We start from the raw sequence: 15063 nt of genomic DNA, 5'->3' as shown, positions 1-15063 counted from the left end.
CCCGTCTTAATCAAGTTAAAAGGGCTGCCTCACTTCTGAAAAATGAGAGTCGTCTCGGCTCTCTATCCCCGCTTCATCCGAGGAGACGGAGGGAAAAGGAAGGTTCAAACGCGGAGAGATTAAGAGATTGGTTGTGTTTGCGGAGGCCATGTCCGCTGGTTTCTCAGATAGCCTTGACTGTATATATAACATTTGGCCTTGTGCAAAGCTTTAGAGTCATGTAAACACGGTGGTTGCCTTACAGAAACTCCTGAACCCTTATTTTGGAGAAACACTTGACTCTTTTGCTCACGTATTTTTTAAGATTCAGCGACTTTGGGGGCATTTATTGCTGACCCAGAGGGTGGGGGGGGGACAGACTACCGCTGTCTGTCATCAAAGCTGTCCGTGCATCCATCCCACTGCTCTGGACAGAACTGTCTCTGTGGTCCAGACAGACCAGAGACAAGGAGGTGAGTGGACGGACACTGGCCTCTTTGGGCATTTTGTTTACAGGCGCGCACGCACACACACACACACACACACACACACACACACACACACACACACACACACACACACTCTTTAATAAGGCAGAAAATCGGAGCCATGTGCAGCGACAGGCAGCAAAACAGCTGGTGGACTGCAGGAGGCGACCATGTTGCTCCGGCAGAGGAACAGGCACCACAGCATGGCTTGACTCAGAGTCAGCGAGGAGAAGGAGCGGCGCATACGCAGCACAGCCAGCTCCAATTAAAACAAGATCCTCTCTTATTCTAAAACAGGATTACAGGATTTCCTCCTTTTTTTCCTCGGTCGCTTCTGAGAGTTCAATGACACGGCGCATTTCTTCGACTCGACTTGCATGAGCAGCGAGCGAAGGCGCCAGGTTTGAACCCGGCCTAAGGGTGTGTGTGTGTGTGTGTGTGTGGGGGGGGGGGGGGGCAACTGAGTTCACAGACGCTGAAACTGGCTTTGTGTTAACAAACACCCAGCCTCGCTCCGACACACACGTCTGCTGAGGTTGCATAAATTGTCGCAGGAAGTCCCGATCTTTCATCTGCAGAACACACGCTCCCTTAAATCAAAGACGAGCATTTCAAACTTGGAAGTTGATTCATTAGGACACTCGCAGTATTTAGCTTTGAACAATTTATTAGTTCCAGCGCTTTCTGTCCGACGGACCCCGGTGCGTTTAATACAAGGGACTAAACATCTGCTATGTAAACATGATTTAAATCTCTGTTTACTGTCGTATTTTATTCTTGAATCAGCAGGTAGGGGTCCGTTTTATGCCAATATATAAACAGAACCAATTCAGCTTTGATTGAACTCAGACTTTTTGGACTTTGGGCATGTCTCCCAGGTAACCATTTTTGGTAAATAAGCACATGCTTGGATTCCACGTCCAATCTCTCTCTCTCTGAGTTCTTTCCTAAATGAAAAAAAAAAAAAAATAGGAGCTAAGATCATGCTAAAAGGCATTTCTACGTTCCTCCAAAACAAGTCTGGAAGTATTTTAAAAACAAAACCCCGGGATAAGTGTTTGGGTGGACAGCTTCATGCCAAGCAGACGAGAGGCCCTGCGCTGACGGCTCTCAGTCTGCTACATCCCTAAGCCCAATCTCAGGCTTGAGTTTCCCCCCAAAGCCCTGCCAGTGGGCTCAGCTGGAATTGTTCATTTCATGGTGGATGGGACCGAACAATCCTGAGAGAAGAGAGAGCGAGAGAGAGAGAGAGTGTGTGTGTGTGTGTGTGTGTGTGTTGATACACTCTTCAGCAGCAGGCTAATGCACCAATCTGAAATCCGTCCTTTAACTCATCACTCCAGCTCCGCTCCTCTGAACTGTGGAGAGACTCTCTTGTCCAAACTCGATCCGTGCAAGTCACAACAATCAAAGCGTTCTGCTAACTGGGGAGACAGCGGGGCCAGTGAGGACGGGTTAGAGCTAAGCCCAAGAAGTGTCTCTACCGTCCCGAAGAAGTCCTCTGGGTACGATGGGAGCGGGGGGGGGGGGGGGGGGGGGGGGGGTTTAACCGGATCATCACTTCCCTGACTCAATCCCACATATCCAGGAGTTAACGGTGGCGCTTGGGAAAAGAGCCTCTTCCAGACTAGAATCAAGTGAAGGGTGAGGACCGCTCTCATCACCTCGTCGGAAGAGCGGCCGACGCAGTTAAAAAAGGAATGCATTGAAGAGCGCAGCACAAAACGCTGCGGGGCAAATCAGCGTGACGCTCTTTGATGACTACTCTCTCTCTCGCTCCCCCCCCCCCCCATCAGGACCTGGTCAATAATACATCACTCTGAAACCTCCTGTTTGATTAGTCAACCTTGCAACGTGATCCCAAAGGATTACAAGAGCGGGGGTACAGGCTCGGCCAGGCGGGGACTCGAGACGACAGATGAAGCTTTTCGGTCAAAAAGATTGGAGAGGACATTCTCAAAAAAAAAAAAAAAACAATGTCGCAATACAATTAGCAAGCCGTTAGCGAAAAAACACCAAACGGTGTTAACTGACGTGAGCGTTAAACCGCCGTTCTTCAAAAAAAAAGCCCATTTCAAGTTATAGATCATGTTACGTCTTTGGGGAGGGTTAAAGTAAAAGGGCATTCATTTCCCTATAGATTGCACGGGGAATTGAGCACTACTGAATCAATACAAACCAAATCAGTGTTGGCCAATAAGAAATCCGAGACCCCCAAAAAAAAATCTCTTCTCTGGGCAACACAAGAGGGGGGGGGGGGAGGGGGGGGGCTACATGTACGACTGACAAGAGTAGAGCGTGACGAATACGAGTAAACGATGCAAACGACGAAAGCGTATCCTCTACAGCACGGTGGCTCTCTGTCAAACATCTGTCCATTTCATTCCTCCTGCTTCTATTCCTCCCTGTGAGTCACACTCTCAGGCTGCATGCGATTGTGGCCTTTTCCACTTTCTGGGGGAGCGTAAGAAAAACATCTTCACTCGCTCGTCTTTCAGTTCCGGATCGAGGCGGAATGGCGCGATTCGTTTTGGTTGGCGGAGAACCGGAGCGTCTTTGCGCAGATGCTCGCGATATTAAGCGACTTGAGAGCGTTCGAGGAAGCAGCGATGATGAAGAGGGTATTTGGGTTTTCTGTAGGAGCTCAACCAAAACGCATAGGTCATAAATGTGGGGACGGTGGTGCTACAGTGGGGAGCTAATAGCCTTCCTGCATCTGGTTTTCATTCTAAAGAGGATGTGTGTTTTGGATTAAATTGACATTGATTCCTCTGTTTTTCCGAAGACTCTAAAAATCCTTTACGGCCTCTTAACAGCGAAAGAGGTGTGGCGATTAAAACAGCATCCCTCTCTTACCTCCGCGAGATAATAGTCGTGACATTTATAAAAGATGTAATCAAGTTCTTGCGCGCTTCGCTTGCTCTCTTCAGTGTGATTGGAGAGGGTACAATGGGCTCCCTGTGAGGTAAATTATACAGTGAGTGACATCTCACTCCGCACAGACAGGAGCAGTGTGCTGTGATATTGCATTGCTTCCACCTTGCTGACTCGCTGACATCTTTTGTGGGATTTAGGGGCAGTCAAGAGGAGGGGGGGAAAAAAAAAAAAACACACACACACACACACACACACACACAGAGCGTCCCGGGGTGAGGCGCACTAGGCAGCGTTCTGCTTCACGCTCCGCCGCCTTCTGCCACCGCCCCGATGTCATTATGCTGCCAACACATCCAATTACAAGCGGCCGTGTGGCACGCGCCGCGGCGAGCAAACAAAGAAGACATCGACAGGGATGAGCGTGCATTGGCCTAACTCGAGTCCCTGAGCTGACAGGCACACACACACACACACACACACACACACATTGGTGCTGCACTGGCTAAAGAAAAAGCCGAGAGCTGAGAACAGGCCGTTATGGACACCACCCGAGAGTTTATGCGGCGATGTAAACTAGGAAAAGCAGCCGAAATAAAAGAAAATCACTTGAGCTTTTTTGGAGAAACCAACACGGGGTGAATCCAAAGAGAAGCACCTGAAAGATCTGTAAACTGAAGTTCTGAGGATCAGGTGAACGTCTCCTCCTCCTCCTCCTCCTCTGCAGCCTCGGGCACATCTGGTCTATAAGGGTTCTGAGGGTCTGACCTCGTCTGGGAACCAGCTGCTTAGGCTCCCCTCTCCGGGGCCAAGGGGACTAATCTTTTCTCAGGGGCCGAAAAGGAGCTTAAACCTGGAAGAGGAAGCTGGGGCCTTAAACGTGAAACCTCGGCTATACCTCTTCCTCTCCTCTCTTGTGTTTGTGCAGAGGATTATTTCCTTTAGCGGAGCAGAGCGGAGGCATTAGAAGGAGTTAAATTCTTGAGAAAAGATGTCTTTAGGGTCCTTTCAGGTCTCAAGGCAAGAGTTGGATTTGTACTTGACAGCTAAGCCATGCATCGATTTAAAAAAAAAAAAAAAAAAACATCCACTCATTTAATAATGTATTTGATTGATATCTTCGCAGGAATATGAGGGAATTTCTGAGTCAGATCTACAGCAAGAAGTCTCTGCTGCCTTGCGTGCAGGTCTGCGGGAAAAAACAAAAAATGTTGCGTTTCACTATGAAAAGGGATATAAAAGTTCATCAATGGATGCAACTCTGGTCGATGCGACAGCAGCAGCCACACACACACACACACACACACACACACACACACACACACACCATGCATTGCAGTCACACAGCTGCAAGCAAGGCGGGAGCTGATCCACGGCACGGCAAATGATCCACGCACAACTCAACGCCGGTGCTAAATGGCTCGGAAAATAGGCCTGCACCACACCGCGGACAGACGTGCACGAGGGAGGAAGACAAAGAGAGACAAAGAGACAAAGAGACAAAATACAGTAAAAGAGTGAGAGAAAAGAGAGCATCGACAAGTCAGAGCAGGTTTATTATCGATCTAAAAGATGTGAGTGTTTTTTTTCCCCATTCCACTTTAATCCCAGCATTCAATGCAGTCCGTCCAGTAAACCGGTGCGAGTCCGTCGCCTCGTGTGCCCACATGTAAAAGCGCCTTCCCGGTGAATCACTGTTAAGTGCTGATAAGTTGTTCTGTCATCACTTCACCTCGATGCGAAATCCGCTGTAGCGAGTCGCCGGTTGCTTTCTTCTACAAAAAAAAACAAAAAAACGACCCCAGCTCACAGCGGCTACGAGGGTTTAGCCGGCTTTCAATATCAAGTGTCAGTGAATGCGGAGGCTGTTACCGAGAGAGGTGGTTTCTGAGGAGCAGCGGGGTCTGACTTTCACAACAAAACAAAGGAATGCAGGGTGGCTGAATGGGGGAGAAGCAACAAGACAGAGAGATAGCATGGGGAGAGAGGGAGGGAGAGAGGGGTGGGGGGGGGGGTGTCTATGTTTAGCAGCTCCCTTCATTTCATAACCTTTTAAGCGTAATACATTCTCCGAGAGGTTAATATGAATGACACACTGGTGAAATATTAAACCATGGGAAAGTACGGCTGGCTGACGGCTCACTCGGAGCTCTCAGCTCGGGGTCAAGCTCTTCATAAATTCACCACTTTTCGTCAGACTTATTAAAAAAAAAAACACGTTTTGGAAACTATACCTGCTATGTGAAATGAGGAAATATCTCAGGCAGCAGTCTCATAAGAGCTCACTTCAGCACAGAAACATATATTACCATCCATGATGTGACATTACACATGCAGGGAAAAGAATTGCAACCACATGGGTTCTGTCAGGCCGGCTTTGAAATACCACATTCACGCTTTAATGCATGCGTTTTCCTGACAAAAGGCCCTTATACGACACCGTGTTTCCTGCATAATTAAGTCGGCTGCGGAAAATATATTTAAAATAATTAGTTGAGCACACACTCTCCCACACACACACACACACACACACACACACACACACACACACTCACCTAGACAATTGTGCCCATCATGTGCCAAGCGGAAGCCATCATAGCATGTGCACCTGTAATTTCCTGGGATGTTGATGCATTCGTGGACGCAGCCGCCGTTGTATTCGGTCGCGCACTCGTCGACATCTGCGGAGAGGAGAAACACGAGGATGTGAGAGCAGTTCCCTTCAAAGCCTTAAACAATCAGGATCCAGTTAGGAGTTAGGAGTTAGGAGTTAGGATGAAGGAGCAGTAAACAGTTATTATGTTTTTTTGGGGGGGGGGGATACTCTTATTTGCTTTCTTGCTGAGAGTTAGACGAGAAGATCAACACAACTCTCAGATATATGTTTAAATATAAAGCTGCAGCCAGTTAGCTTAGCATTAAGCTATCTCTCAAAGGAAATTCATATGCGCATTAATCTCTGCAGGAAAGATAATGAGCATGTTTATCACAATGTTAAATATAGTCTTATAAAATCTGAGTGGCCATTTGGTAGAATACAGACGTTTAAAATGATCTCTTTTGTTCCATCTCTCCTTTCACAAGAGCTCTCATGAGGTAAACAGCAACAGCTGTGGCAATTAGCTGCTTCACCTGTTACCGGTGTAACCTGGGTATGTGCCAGAGCGGCGCTGATATTGTGTTTTTAAACTCTTTACACAGATTGCCAAGATTTTATGCCATATTCAATATGTCACCAGTTGTATGCCAAGACATTACTTTTTCTCTCTTAGGAATTTCACTGGTTGGCAGGATGCAAACGCCTTTTGAAACGAGCATATTTTAGCAGAACGGAGCGCTAAAAGCTTTCTACTGAGACGCAGAGGAGGAAGACAGTTGTGACAATCTGCAGCTATTTATAAGGAAATGTCAACGTACGTCACCAGAAACAAATCATTACGTTGGTAACGGCATTATTGACATTGCGGGCTGACTGGTAGCCAGCGCATAAATAAAAGGCTTCACCGTCGGGCCGATGGTCGTCGATCGAACCCTGAAGTTCATCAGTCCCAGCAGCTACAACCGAAGAAACGTGACGCACGAACAAGAGCAGAGGCCGGAACGATAAAGAGAGACTGGAGATCGGCATGACAGCCTGAGAGGAGCTGTCTGTTACGGTTACGATGACGGTCGAGGGGACCCGTACTGAGGAGGCCCGGGACAAGGTGGACCGAGAAACGCGACGCACTTCCAGTCAGCACTTACTGGCCCATTTAGGGCCGATGATCCCGGTCGTTCAGCTCCTCTTTGAGGCCGTCTCACTCCGGGCTTAATTGGACTTGACAGCAGAGGGATGGAACCGAAACAAGGAAACGCTCTCCTGTTCCCCTGCTTCTCCACTTCCCACACATCTCTGTCATTCCCCGATCACAGCACTCAATCAACCGGCACTGTTATACTCCTCTAAAACCTGAAACACCCACCGCATATAAACAATGGGACTTCTTCTCTCCAATTGCTTTGAATTTGTTTTTATCCGGCGTTTGTCACGTCCTCCTAAGTCAACTCCAAACTTTTGTCCCTTTACAATATACAGTTTTGTCTTTTACAAAAAGAGTATAATATTCTGAGGGTTCAGGTTCTACCAGAGTTTAGATATGAAGATGAAGTCCTGGACTTATTTATATGTTAAGAAGACAAAGAAGTAAAAAAAAAAAAAAAAAAATGTAATTAAATACATTTTAATTATAAAGTAATAATAAAAAAATAAATTTTAATCAGACGACATTCACAAATGTGTGTTTCAGGTGGTCATTGGGGTTCATTTTCATATTTTGCAGATACCTAAAAAGATGAAATGTGTACATTTTTTTATGAAATACAATTTTCAGCAGAATGGGAAAAGGCTACAGTATTGACGTTATGCCAAAGACGTCACTGCAGTGTCCAGTCTGTCCTCATGAGCACTGGCATGGAGCTGATGCCCCGGGACGTTTGCCAGGTTGAAGTCACAGCGTCCGTGTGTTTTGTTTATCGGATTCACTATAAACTGGCAGAAACGAGAAGCCCGACTCGTAATTTTTAGTTTCGAGCTGGCAGGCATCTCCGGTAAACGGCCCTTCAGTCAGCGGCCGTTTGCCCCCTGATCCCAGACCACTCGACTCCACACCGGATCGGCGGTTGCCGCCCGTTAGACCCAACTGCTGCCCACTGGCAGTACATCGAGGCGCCCGCTGTCGCCAACGGGACACGGCGAACACAAAGAAGGCTGAATCGCTCTTTTCGTTTCCATCCCTCACCAACAACATACTGTCCAGAGAAACACAAACAGGGACAATATGGAAGACGCCGACATCGCTGTGGTGATTGGTCCCCCATCACTCACACTCACAGCCCACTAGGAAGGGGTCTTAAACAGGCCGGCATGAACAGGAGGAGCAATTACAGCAAGCAAAACCTGCTTAGATGTCCACTCTGGCACCTGTCTATTGTTTTAAGACATTTGAAGAGCATCAGTGTGTCCCCTGAGGATAAACCCATACTCATAAAACACAGCTGTTGCTACGGGTTATATTAAAGCTATCACTAAAGCTACATGAAACCAGAGACTTTGATTTCTGCTGCGTCTCTTTCAACACAAAGAGGTTTCGGCTCCAATTCAACAGGCTGCTCAGACGTTACCACCAGTTACTGAAACGCTTTCGTGATGTTTCCTCATTTTTATGAACGTCGGCTGACCTTCAGCTCAGTGGAAACCCAACCTGGCACGTATTTTTACAATAGATTCAATAAAGCAAACTTTTATGACCCGCGGGCAGGAGGCCACGAAAAACACTCGGTCAAGTAAATGAAAGAATAATAATAGTAAGCAAAAAAAAAAAAAAAAAAATGACATTGTGAAATATGGTTTTGTAATAACACCAATAAAAATGGTGGAATATAATGATCCGGAGGCTTTGGGCACGTTCGAAAAGCCTAGAAAAACAGACGTGTGTCTTGACAGCCTGCCTCTTGCCTCTGGAAATATCCCCGACTGCTCGGCGGGGGCCTCTGACCGCCGTTTCAGCCGCTATCTTAATTCTCTCCCTCCAACATGTGTAGGAAATTTACTGCTTCATTTCATCTTGTCACAAAGGAGCACTCTGCACCTGGCTTTCCCCTTCCTCCGTCCTGCCGCTCCCTCCCTCCCTCGTCTCTCTCTCTCCCTCTCTCTCTCTCTCCTCCCTCTTCAGGGAGAGCCTTAAAGCTAATGAGTTATGTTGAGCGAGACAGAAGGTCTTATCAAGCCTGTCACTGGCCCAGAGGGGCTTTACGGTCAGATGGATAAGGCAAATCAACATGAGGAAAAGTTCTCTTTTTTAACTTCAATGTACAGTCAAAGTCCTCCCTGCGCTCCGGCAGAGGGGAGCAGGAGTTTTGTGCCTCCAACCGCGGCAGACGACTCCGTTAAAACACAGTTACCTTCGCAATGTTTGCCGTCCCCTTTATAGCCCGACTTGCAGATACATTTGTATGACTTCAGGGTGTTCTGGCAGATGGCGTCGATGCTGCAGTTGTCAAGCGCCTCCGCACACTCGTCCACATCTAGGAAGGAGGAAAGAGGGAGGCGGTTAGTGGATGAAGAGGAAACATTCGCGTTGATGGCGACATAGCTTCAAACTCCATGATTGTACTACATTTCACCACTTAAAGAGTAAAAGAACAAAGAGAGCGAACATGAATGCAAATCATCGTCCCGTGGTTGTGAGGTTAAGTCTGGTTAAACTGCTGCCATTTGTTCCAAAACTAGGAACACAAACAGGTTTGCTGCGTTGACCTTTAACAGACCAGCTGGACGTTTGCCTTTGAAACAAAGGCTCCTGACATTTTGACAAAAAGAAACATCTAATAAAAGCCTGAATAACAATAGAATTAAGAAAAATAAATGGTTACAACAATACCGTCTCGGGGCCCACGAAGATGCCGACTGTGAACCGCAACATCCCATATTGTTATTATAATACAGCGATAAAGTCTTGTACGATGCATTTTTGGTAATCTCATTCGTTTTGCAGGTATTTGATCAAAAATCCATCCGATACTTGTTCAGATATTTCAGTCTGACAACAACACATTTGAGAGTTGAAGAGTAGCGTACGGTATTAACTTCGATCAAAGCGGGACGTTCGAGCCCAGACTAATGGATCACATTTATGCTCGACCAGTTCTCATAACCCTGAATAACAGATCAAAAATAAACTTTTTATTAACTGCTGGATTGAGTTTTGAATTCTAAAAAGAGAGAATGTGAAAAGATAAGAATGGAAATGGATTTAACCAGAAGCATGATCAGGTTTGCCTCACGGAGCCCCTAATCCCACCAAATCCCAGTTAACTAGCCCAGGTGTTTAGGATTACCCCCTGCACACAGGGGAAGGGCAGCTTAACAAGGTTTACATAGCTTCCAATATCCACTCTTATCACAAGCCCTCTGCAGGAGCCGGCTGATCCCACTGGGAAATGACCTGCAACCTAAACCCCCATCAGCTTAGCATATTGCCTATATCTGCCTATTCCTGGAGGTCAGGAAGTCTGATGGGACAGTGACGGCGCAGAATGCACAACAGTCCGTTGAGAATCGGTGTCACAATGTAAAATAGACATTACAAAAGGGGGGGGGCTTCGACACCTTCGGGGCCAGAATAGTGGAAACATCACAATAGCGCCGTGTTAATGCCGGTATTGCTACGGGAAGGAGGCACAGCTACCAATAAGTTCTTCCTTTTTTTATTGAAGAGTATACCTGCTAACAAAGCTCTGCTAATTCAGACGTAGTTTCCCTTAAATTCTTCACAAAATAAAAGTCCCTAAAAGTTTATTTTGAAGCGGAAAAATAAGGAAATGTTTGGGTTTTCATGAGTTTTCATGAGCAGGTCTCAGCTGTGCTCCAGCCCCTGTTTTTTTTCCCCCTCTCTTCTCATGTGAGACCCGGTAGATGATGCGAGACCTGCGTTTGATACACGGTCCGGATCGTGGCCACATGTGGTCCGCGACTCACTGAGATGCGAGCCAGGCCACCTCGGCACGTAGTTCGGCTGACCCGGATTCCCGATGGGAGCGAGACGCGATCTCAAAGCGCACGGACTTGACAGTTAATGCGTCCCGGCATGATCGGATGACAACAGTCATCCGTACCCACAGCCACAATCAGAACACCAACAAGCTCACATGTTGAACTGCAACTTCCTGATTTAATTCCAACTAATTCTAAATCATACTGACATTTGTAATAAGGTACAAATCACAAAAAAAATCCAGCCCGGTACACAACATGTTGTGTGGTTCTCTCTATAGGATCTATTCATTTTGCTTATTTCATATTAAAGGTTACAGGATCACCAAAGTGCTCCCAATTCAACCTGAGGGCAACATATAAAAATGCATTACTATCCATCCAATAGTTGTTTCACTAAAAATAACTAAAATGTCAACTTGCTGCTGGCTCTAGAGGAAAAGTCATGGGATCAGCAAAATACAGTAGGATGTATCCCCTTGGAGGGCAATATTTGCACAACATTTCATCTGAATCCAACTATTCAATAATTTAGTCTGGACGGCTACATTCTCCTCAACACTATTAAACGTCCGAGTCAAAATGGAGACGTCAAAGTGACATGTTAAACATCTGCTTTCCGTCAGCTGACACAAAAGGCTGAGCGTGAACACCGAGCATGTCCGAGTAAAGTGATACCAGCTGAGGGCTTTTTCTTTCATACAGTTGTGTCGGATTTTGTGCGTTTGTATAGTGTTTACATTTCAGTAAAGACTATAGCACCTGAGACAGTTGTGGCTCCTCTCTTGCCAAGTTTCCACAAAGCCATTTAGTGACGCACGAGCTCCCCAAAGCCCTGCATCGATTCATATTATGCGAGAACGACATAGATTCTCCTTAAGTAGCAGCCTGGGTCTTTCCTCCTCACCGGGATCAGAGCAGGAGAGGCCGTGTGAGGAAGGGTTTTTCAACAGAGGACGCATTAATCACAACAAAATATCTGTCTTATTGTCAGCTTTCTTGGTGCCAAGTCTCTGTTGTAATTAATTTTCATTATGACAGAATCTCAAAGAATCTTCTCTTTTTTTCATCTTGTTATTAATGTTCCCATCTGGAGCATCAGTTCTCTTTATCTTACCAAGTCGGCAAGGTTGATGAAAATCACTTTGAGAAGCACACGTGCGCACACACACACGCGCACACACACACACACACACACACACACACACACACACACACGAGAGGTCGGAAAACTGCGAGTACGATTCAAAGATCGACAGCTAAACACATCAGCTAAAAGGTCAATGGTGAAATTAAAGACACAAATATACAAAGAGTGCAGAAAAAACGGTCAATTATGTCGGTTTTCGCCAAAGCCCGAACAGTTTCATTGCGTTATCGTCTCCGCCGGGAGATCATGTGTGCATCAGTGAGCGTGTGCGTCTCTGTGTCTGTCTCCTGTGTATCTCGCATCCTGCTGGACCCATCAGTCTCATAGTTCTAGTGCTCGATGCTCCAGGACCTCTCGTGGTTTGCAGTGATTCACACTTTTGAAAACATTTGATTAATTGACTGTTTTAAACAGATTACTCACAACTGGCCCGAAAGTGTTCAACAGCTGCTTCGGCTCGGACTCCTGCTTCAGCTGTGAATTACTAAATGTTCCCGACTTGATTTGCACGCCTATGAGAGACATAATATATCATAATTTTAGTGAAATTTGAAATGATGCAAGAGAGCAGTTTGCTATGCATGCAGGGTTTTAAACAAACAAAACAGCCTCTACATTTTGGTAAAATCACCTAAATTATGTAACTAACTGTGCAGAAGCTGATCCAATCTATAAAAGGGTGGCTGGAACCCTTTTATAGATGCACATCTTTGTGCAAATATCACTTGTAACTTTGGCGGCATGGTACAGTTACACTCCACTAACGGCGAACGTGAACGTGAGAGAAATAACCGCCTGTGAAAACTGTTTTGTCTGCGGGGAAAAACCCATTTACCGAGATCTGGAAATCAACCGGGACACAATGAGACAAGCAATTTGTGAGTCCCACATTGCCATTTCCTTTGGTGTGAGCTGCACAACATGAAATGAAAACAAATTAAGAAACCCTAACCCACAAACTACAATAGCCTGCGTCCGTCAAAGCAAAAAAAAAAAAAGAATCCCACACATAAGAGTTACTGGGAGTGTTCCAACAGACAAATGGACGACAAAAGATAATTGTGCTGTTCTTGTTGGAAAGCTAACATGTCTTTTCCATGGAAATAAACATGTCAGAATCAATACATTCTTTGTATACTCTTCTGTTCAGTCCAGAGGAGGCTCCTCCGAACGCTCGAAGACAAAAAACATGCGGCGCGCTCAGCAACGCTGCCTCGGTAATTGACTCATGCCCGAGATGAAAAGATTCATTCTTTTGTGTTGAGGAATTAAAGTTGTTGGGAACAAGTTAAGGCAGCGGAGGATGAAGCCGGCGCTTCGAGACAAGGATGAATAAACAAAGTCCAAACAACAAAAAACCGAAGAAGAAAGAGATGTTGGGCAACGCTCAGATGTTTAAGCGGTTTCCTCCGGGGAATGTGTCATTTTCAATATTGCTGCTGTTGCAGCTCTCCTCTGGTTCATGCACTTGAACGCATTAAAGCCACAAATAGCTCCGAGTCTGTGTTTAAACCCGCTGACGTTCTCAAGAGTTCTGAATTCGATGATGTCGTTGGACGAAAACAAAGTTGTGCAATAAGGAAGCGTGTTTTCTGTGAAACAGATTCACTTCACGCTCCATCGTACGCTCAATAAAACTTTAAACTTTGCCGCGTGTCGAACTCCCAAATCCCTAAATGCATCGTCGCATGCTCTTGACTCGGCAAGGCAGACGTTACATTTTTACAGAAATAGCATTTATTAGAATTGTATCAACATTGTATCCGGATAACAACATCCGAATGTCCTCGGAGACGGTTATTAAGGAAGTTACTCTGAAAAGCCGTGAGTCCTTTTTCTTCTAAAAGTAGTCCCTACATGCAAGTCGAGAGCTGCTGGTCGTGGAGGTGAGACCCTGTCAGAGGTGCTTTTCCTGCCTGATTTATGAGGAGGACCCTGGGATAAGCAGTGTATTTAGCTGGGCCGGCTCGAGGGGGCGTTAGCAGGAATAAAACTCAGGAGGCCAGAGCGCAGAGTGTGTGGGAGAACTGTAGGGCCGAAAGGCGTGTAGTTCAAACATAGGGTAGTGTTTACTTTGAGTGTTGAGACCCTCGCTGTTTGCTTTGCTCCAAACCTGCCCCCCCCCTCCAAGCCATCACCTTTCCTTCAGATACAGAAATAGACTGAGCGGACCCGCCGACACCAGCGGAACTTAAATAATAGTCACAATAATACGGACCGAGTGATGCATCCAGTCAGCCGGAGAGCCGCGTTAAAACATTCCTGCTCGACGAAAAGCAGCCTCAGATGAAATGGTTTCTAAGGGGCTCCTCTCGCGGCGGACAGGACGGAAGGGTGCCGGGTTCAAGTCCATAAAAAAGGTGTTCCTCGGATCACAGCGTTTGTCGTACCGCGCATAATTACAAAGGAACAAGTATTGTAATTATCCGTCTTAGAACCACACTTACACTATACTTAGAGGTTGTGGTTGTGCAGGATGGGGTTAAGGTCAGGATAATTACTTTAGGTACAGAGCAGCAGAGAGAACACTTCAAAATCCCCTCCAGACATGTTTCAAGACACATACAAATGCATATTTCAATGAATACCTTGTTAAAAGTTCTTAAAATGACTTCTACTCCTTCACCCTCATCGGAAAGAATCCAGGATCTACGGATATGCAAATATTGTTTTGTTCATTTCCAAAGTTTAACGAGACGTCTCCATCCTCGACCGGCTTCCAAACATAGCCGGGATTCACCGACGTCACGCTCGTACGTTCTCATCTTAAACTCAAGATTGAAGTTCTGCAGATGAATATGAACTCCGCACGCACGTCATTCTGCACGGCTCAAAGAGAAGCAAACAATAAGCGGAGGACGTTGAAATGAGCTCATTTACACCAATAATAATCTGTCTTGACGAACCAAAATCAAAACTGCTAATTTCTTTAAATCAATGTAGCACATTTGCAGCACACCACATTAATATCAGCACACTGAATGTGTCTACATGCTATGTATATATATATATATATATATATATATATATATATATATATA

General features: G+C 45.9%; 1 protein-coding gene across 2 annotated transcripts in view; it reads right to left on the bottom strand.

Moving 5' to 3' along the window:
• Positions 1-15063, bottom strand: part of scube3 (signal peptide, CUB domain, EGF-like 3) — a 68910-nt gene that overhangs the window by 42709 nt on the left and 11138 nt on the right. For both annotated transcript variants that reach the window (XM_068714002.1, XM_068714003.1), the window contains exons 2-3: positions 9282-9404; positions 5897-6022 (exon numbers count right to left, since the gene is read on the bottom strand). In XM_068714002.1, the coding sequence (XP_068570103.1) occupies positions 5897-6022; positions 9282-9404 (249 nt within the window). The remainder of the gene's footprint in view (positions 1-5896; positions 6023-9281; positions 9405-15063) is intronic.

This window comes from Cebidichthys violaceus, unplaced genomic scaffold (assembly GCF_023349555.1).
Source record: "Cebidichthys violaceus isolate CVI_PGR_0920_01 unplaced genomic scaffold, fCebVio1.0.p SCAF_197, whole genome shotgun sequence".
NCBI lineage: Eukaryota > Metazoa > Chordata > Actinopteri > Perciformes > Stichaeidae > Cebidichthys > Cebidichthys violaceus.
The sequence above is the reverse complement of the archived record's forward strand: the minus strand, read 5'-3'. Positions and strand labels throughout refer to the sequence as shown.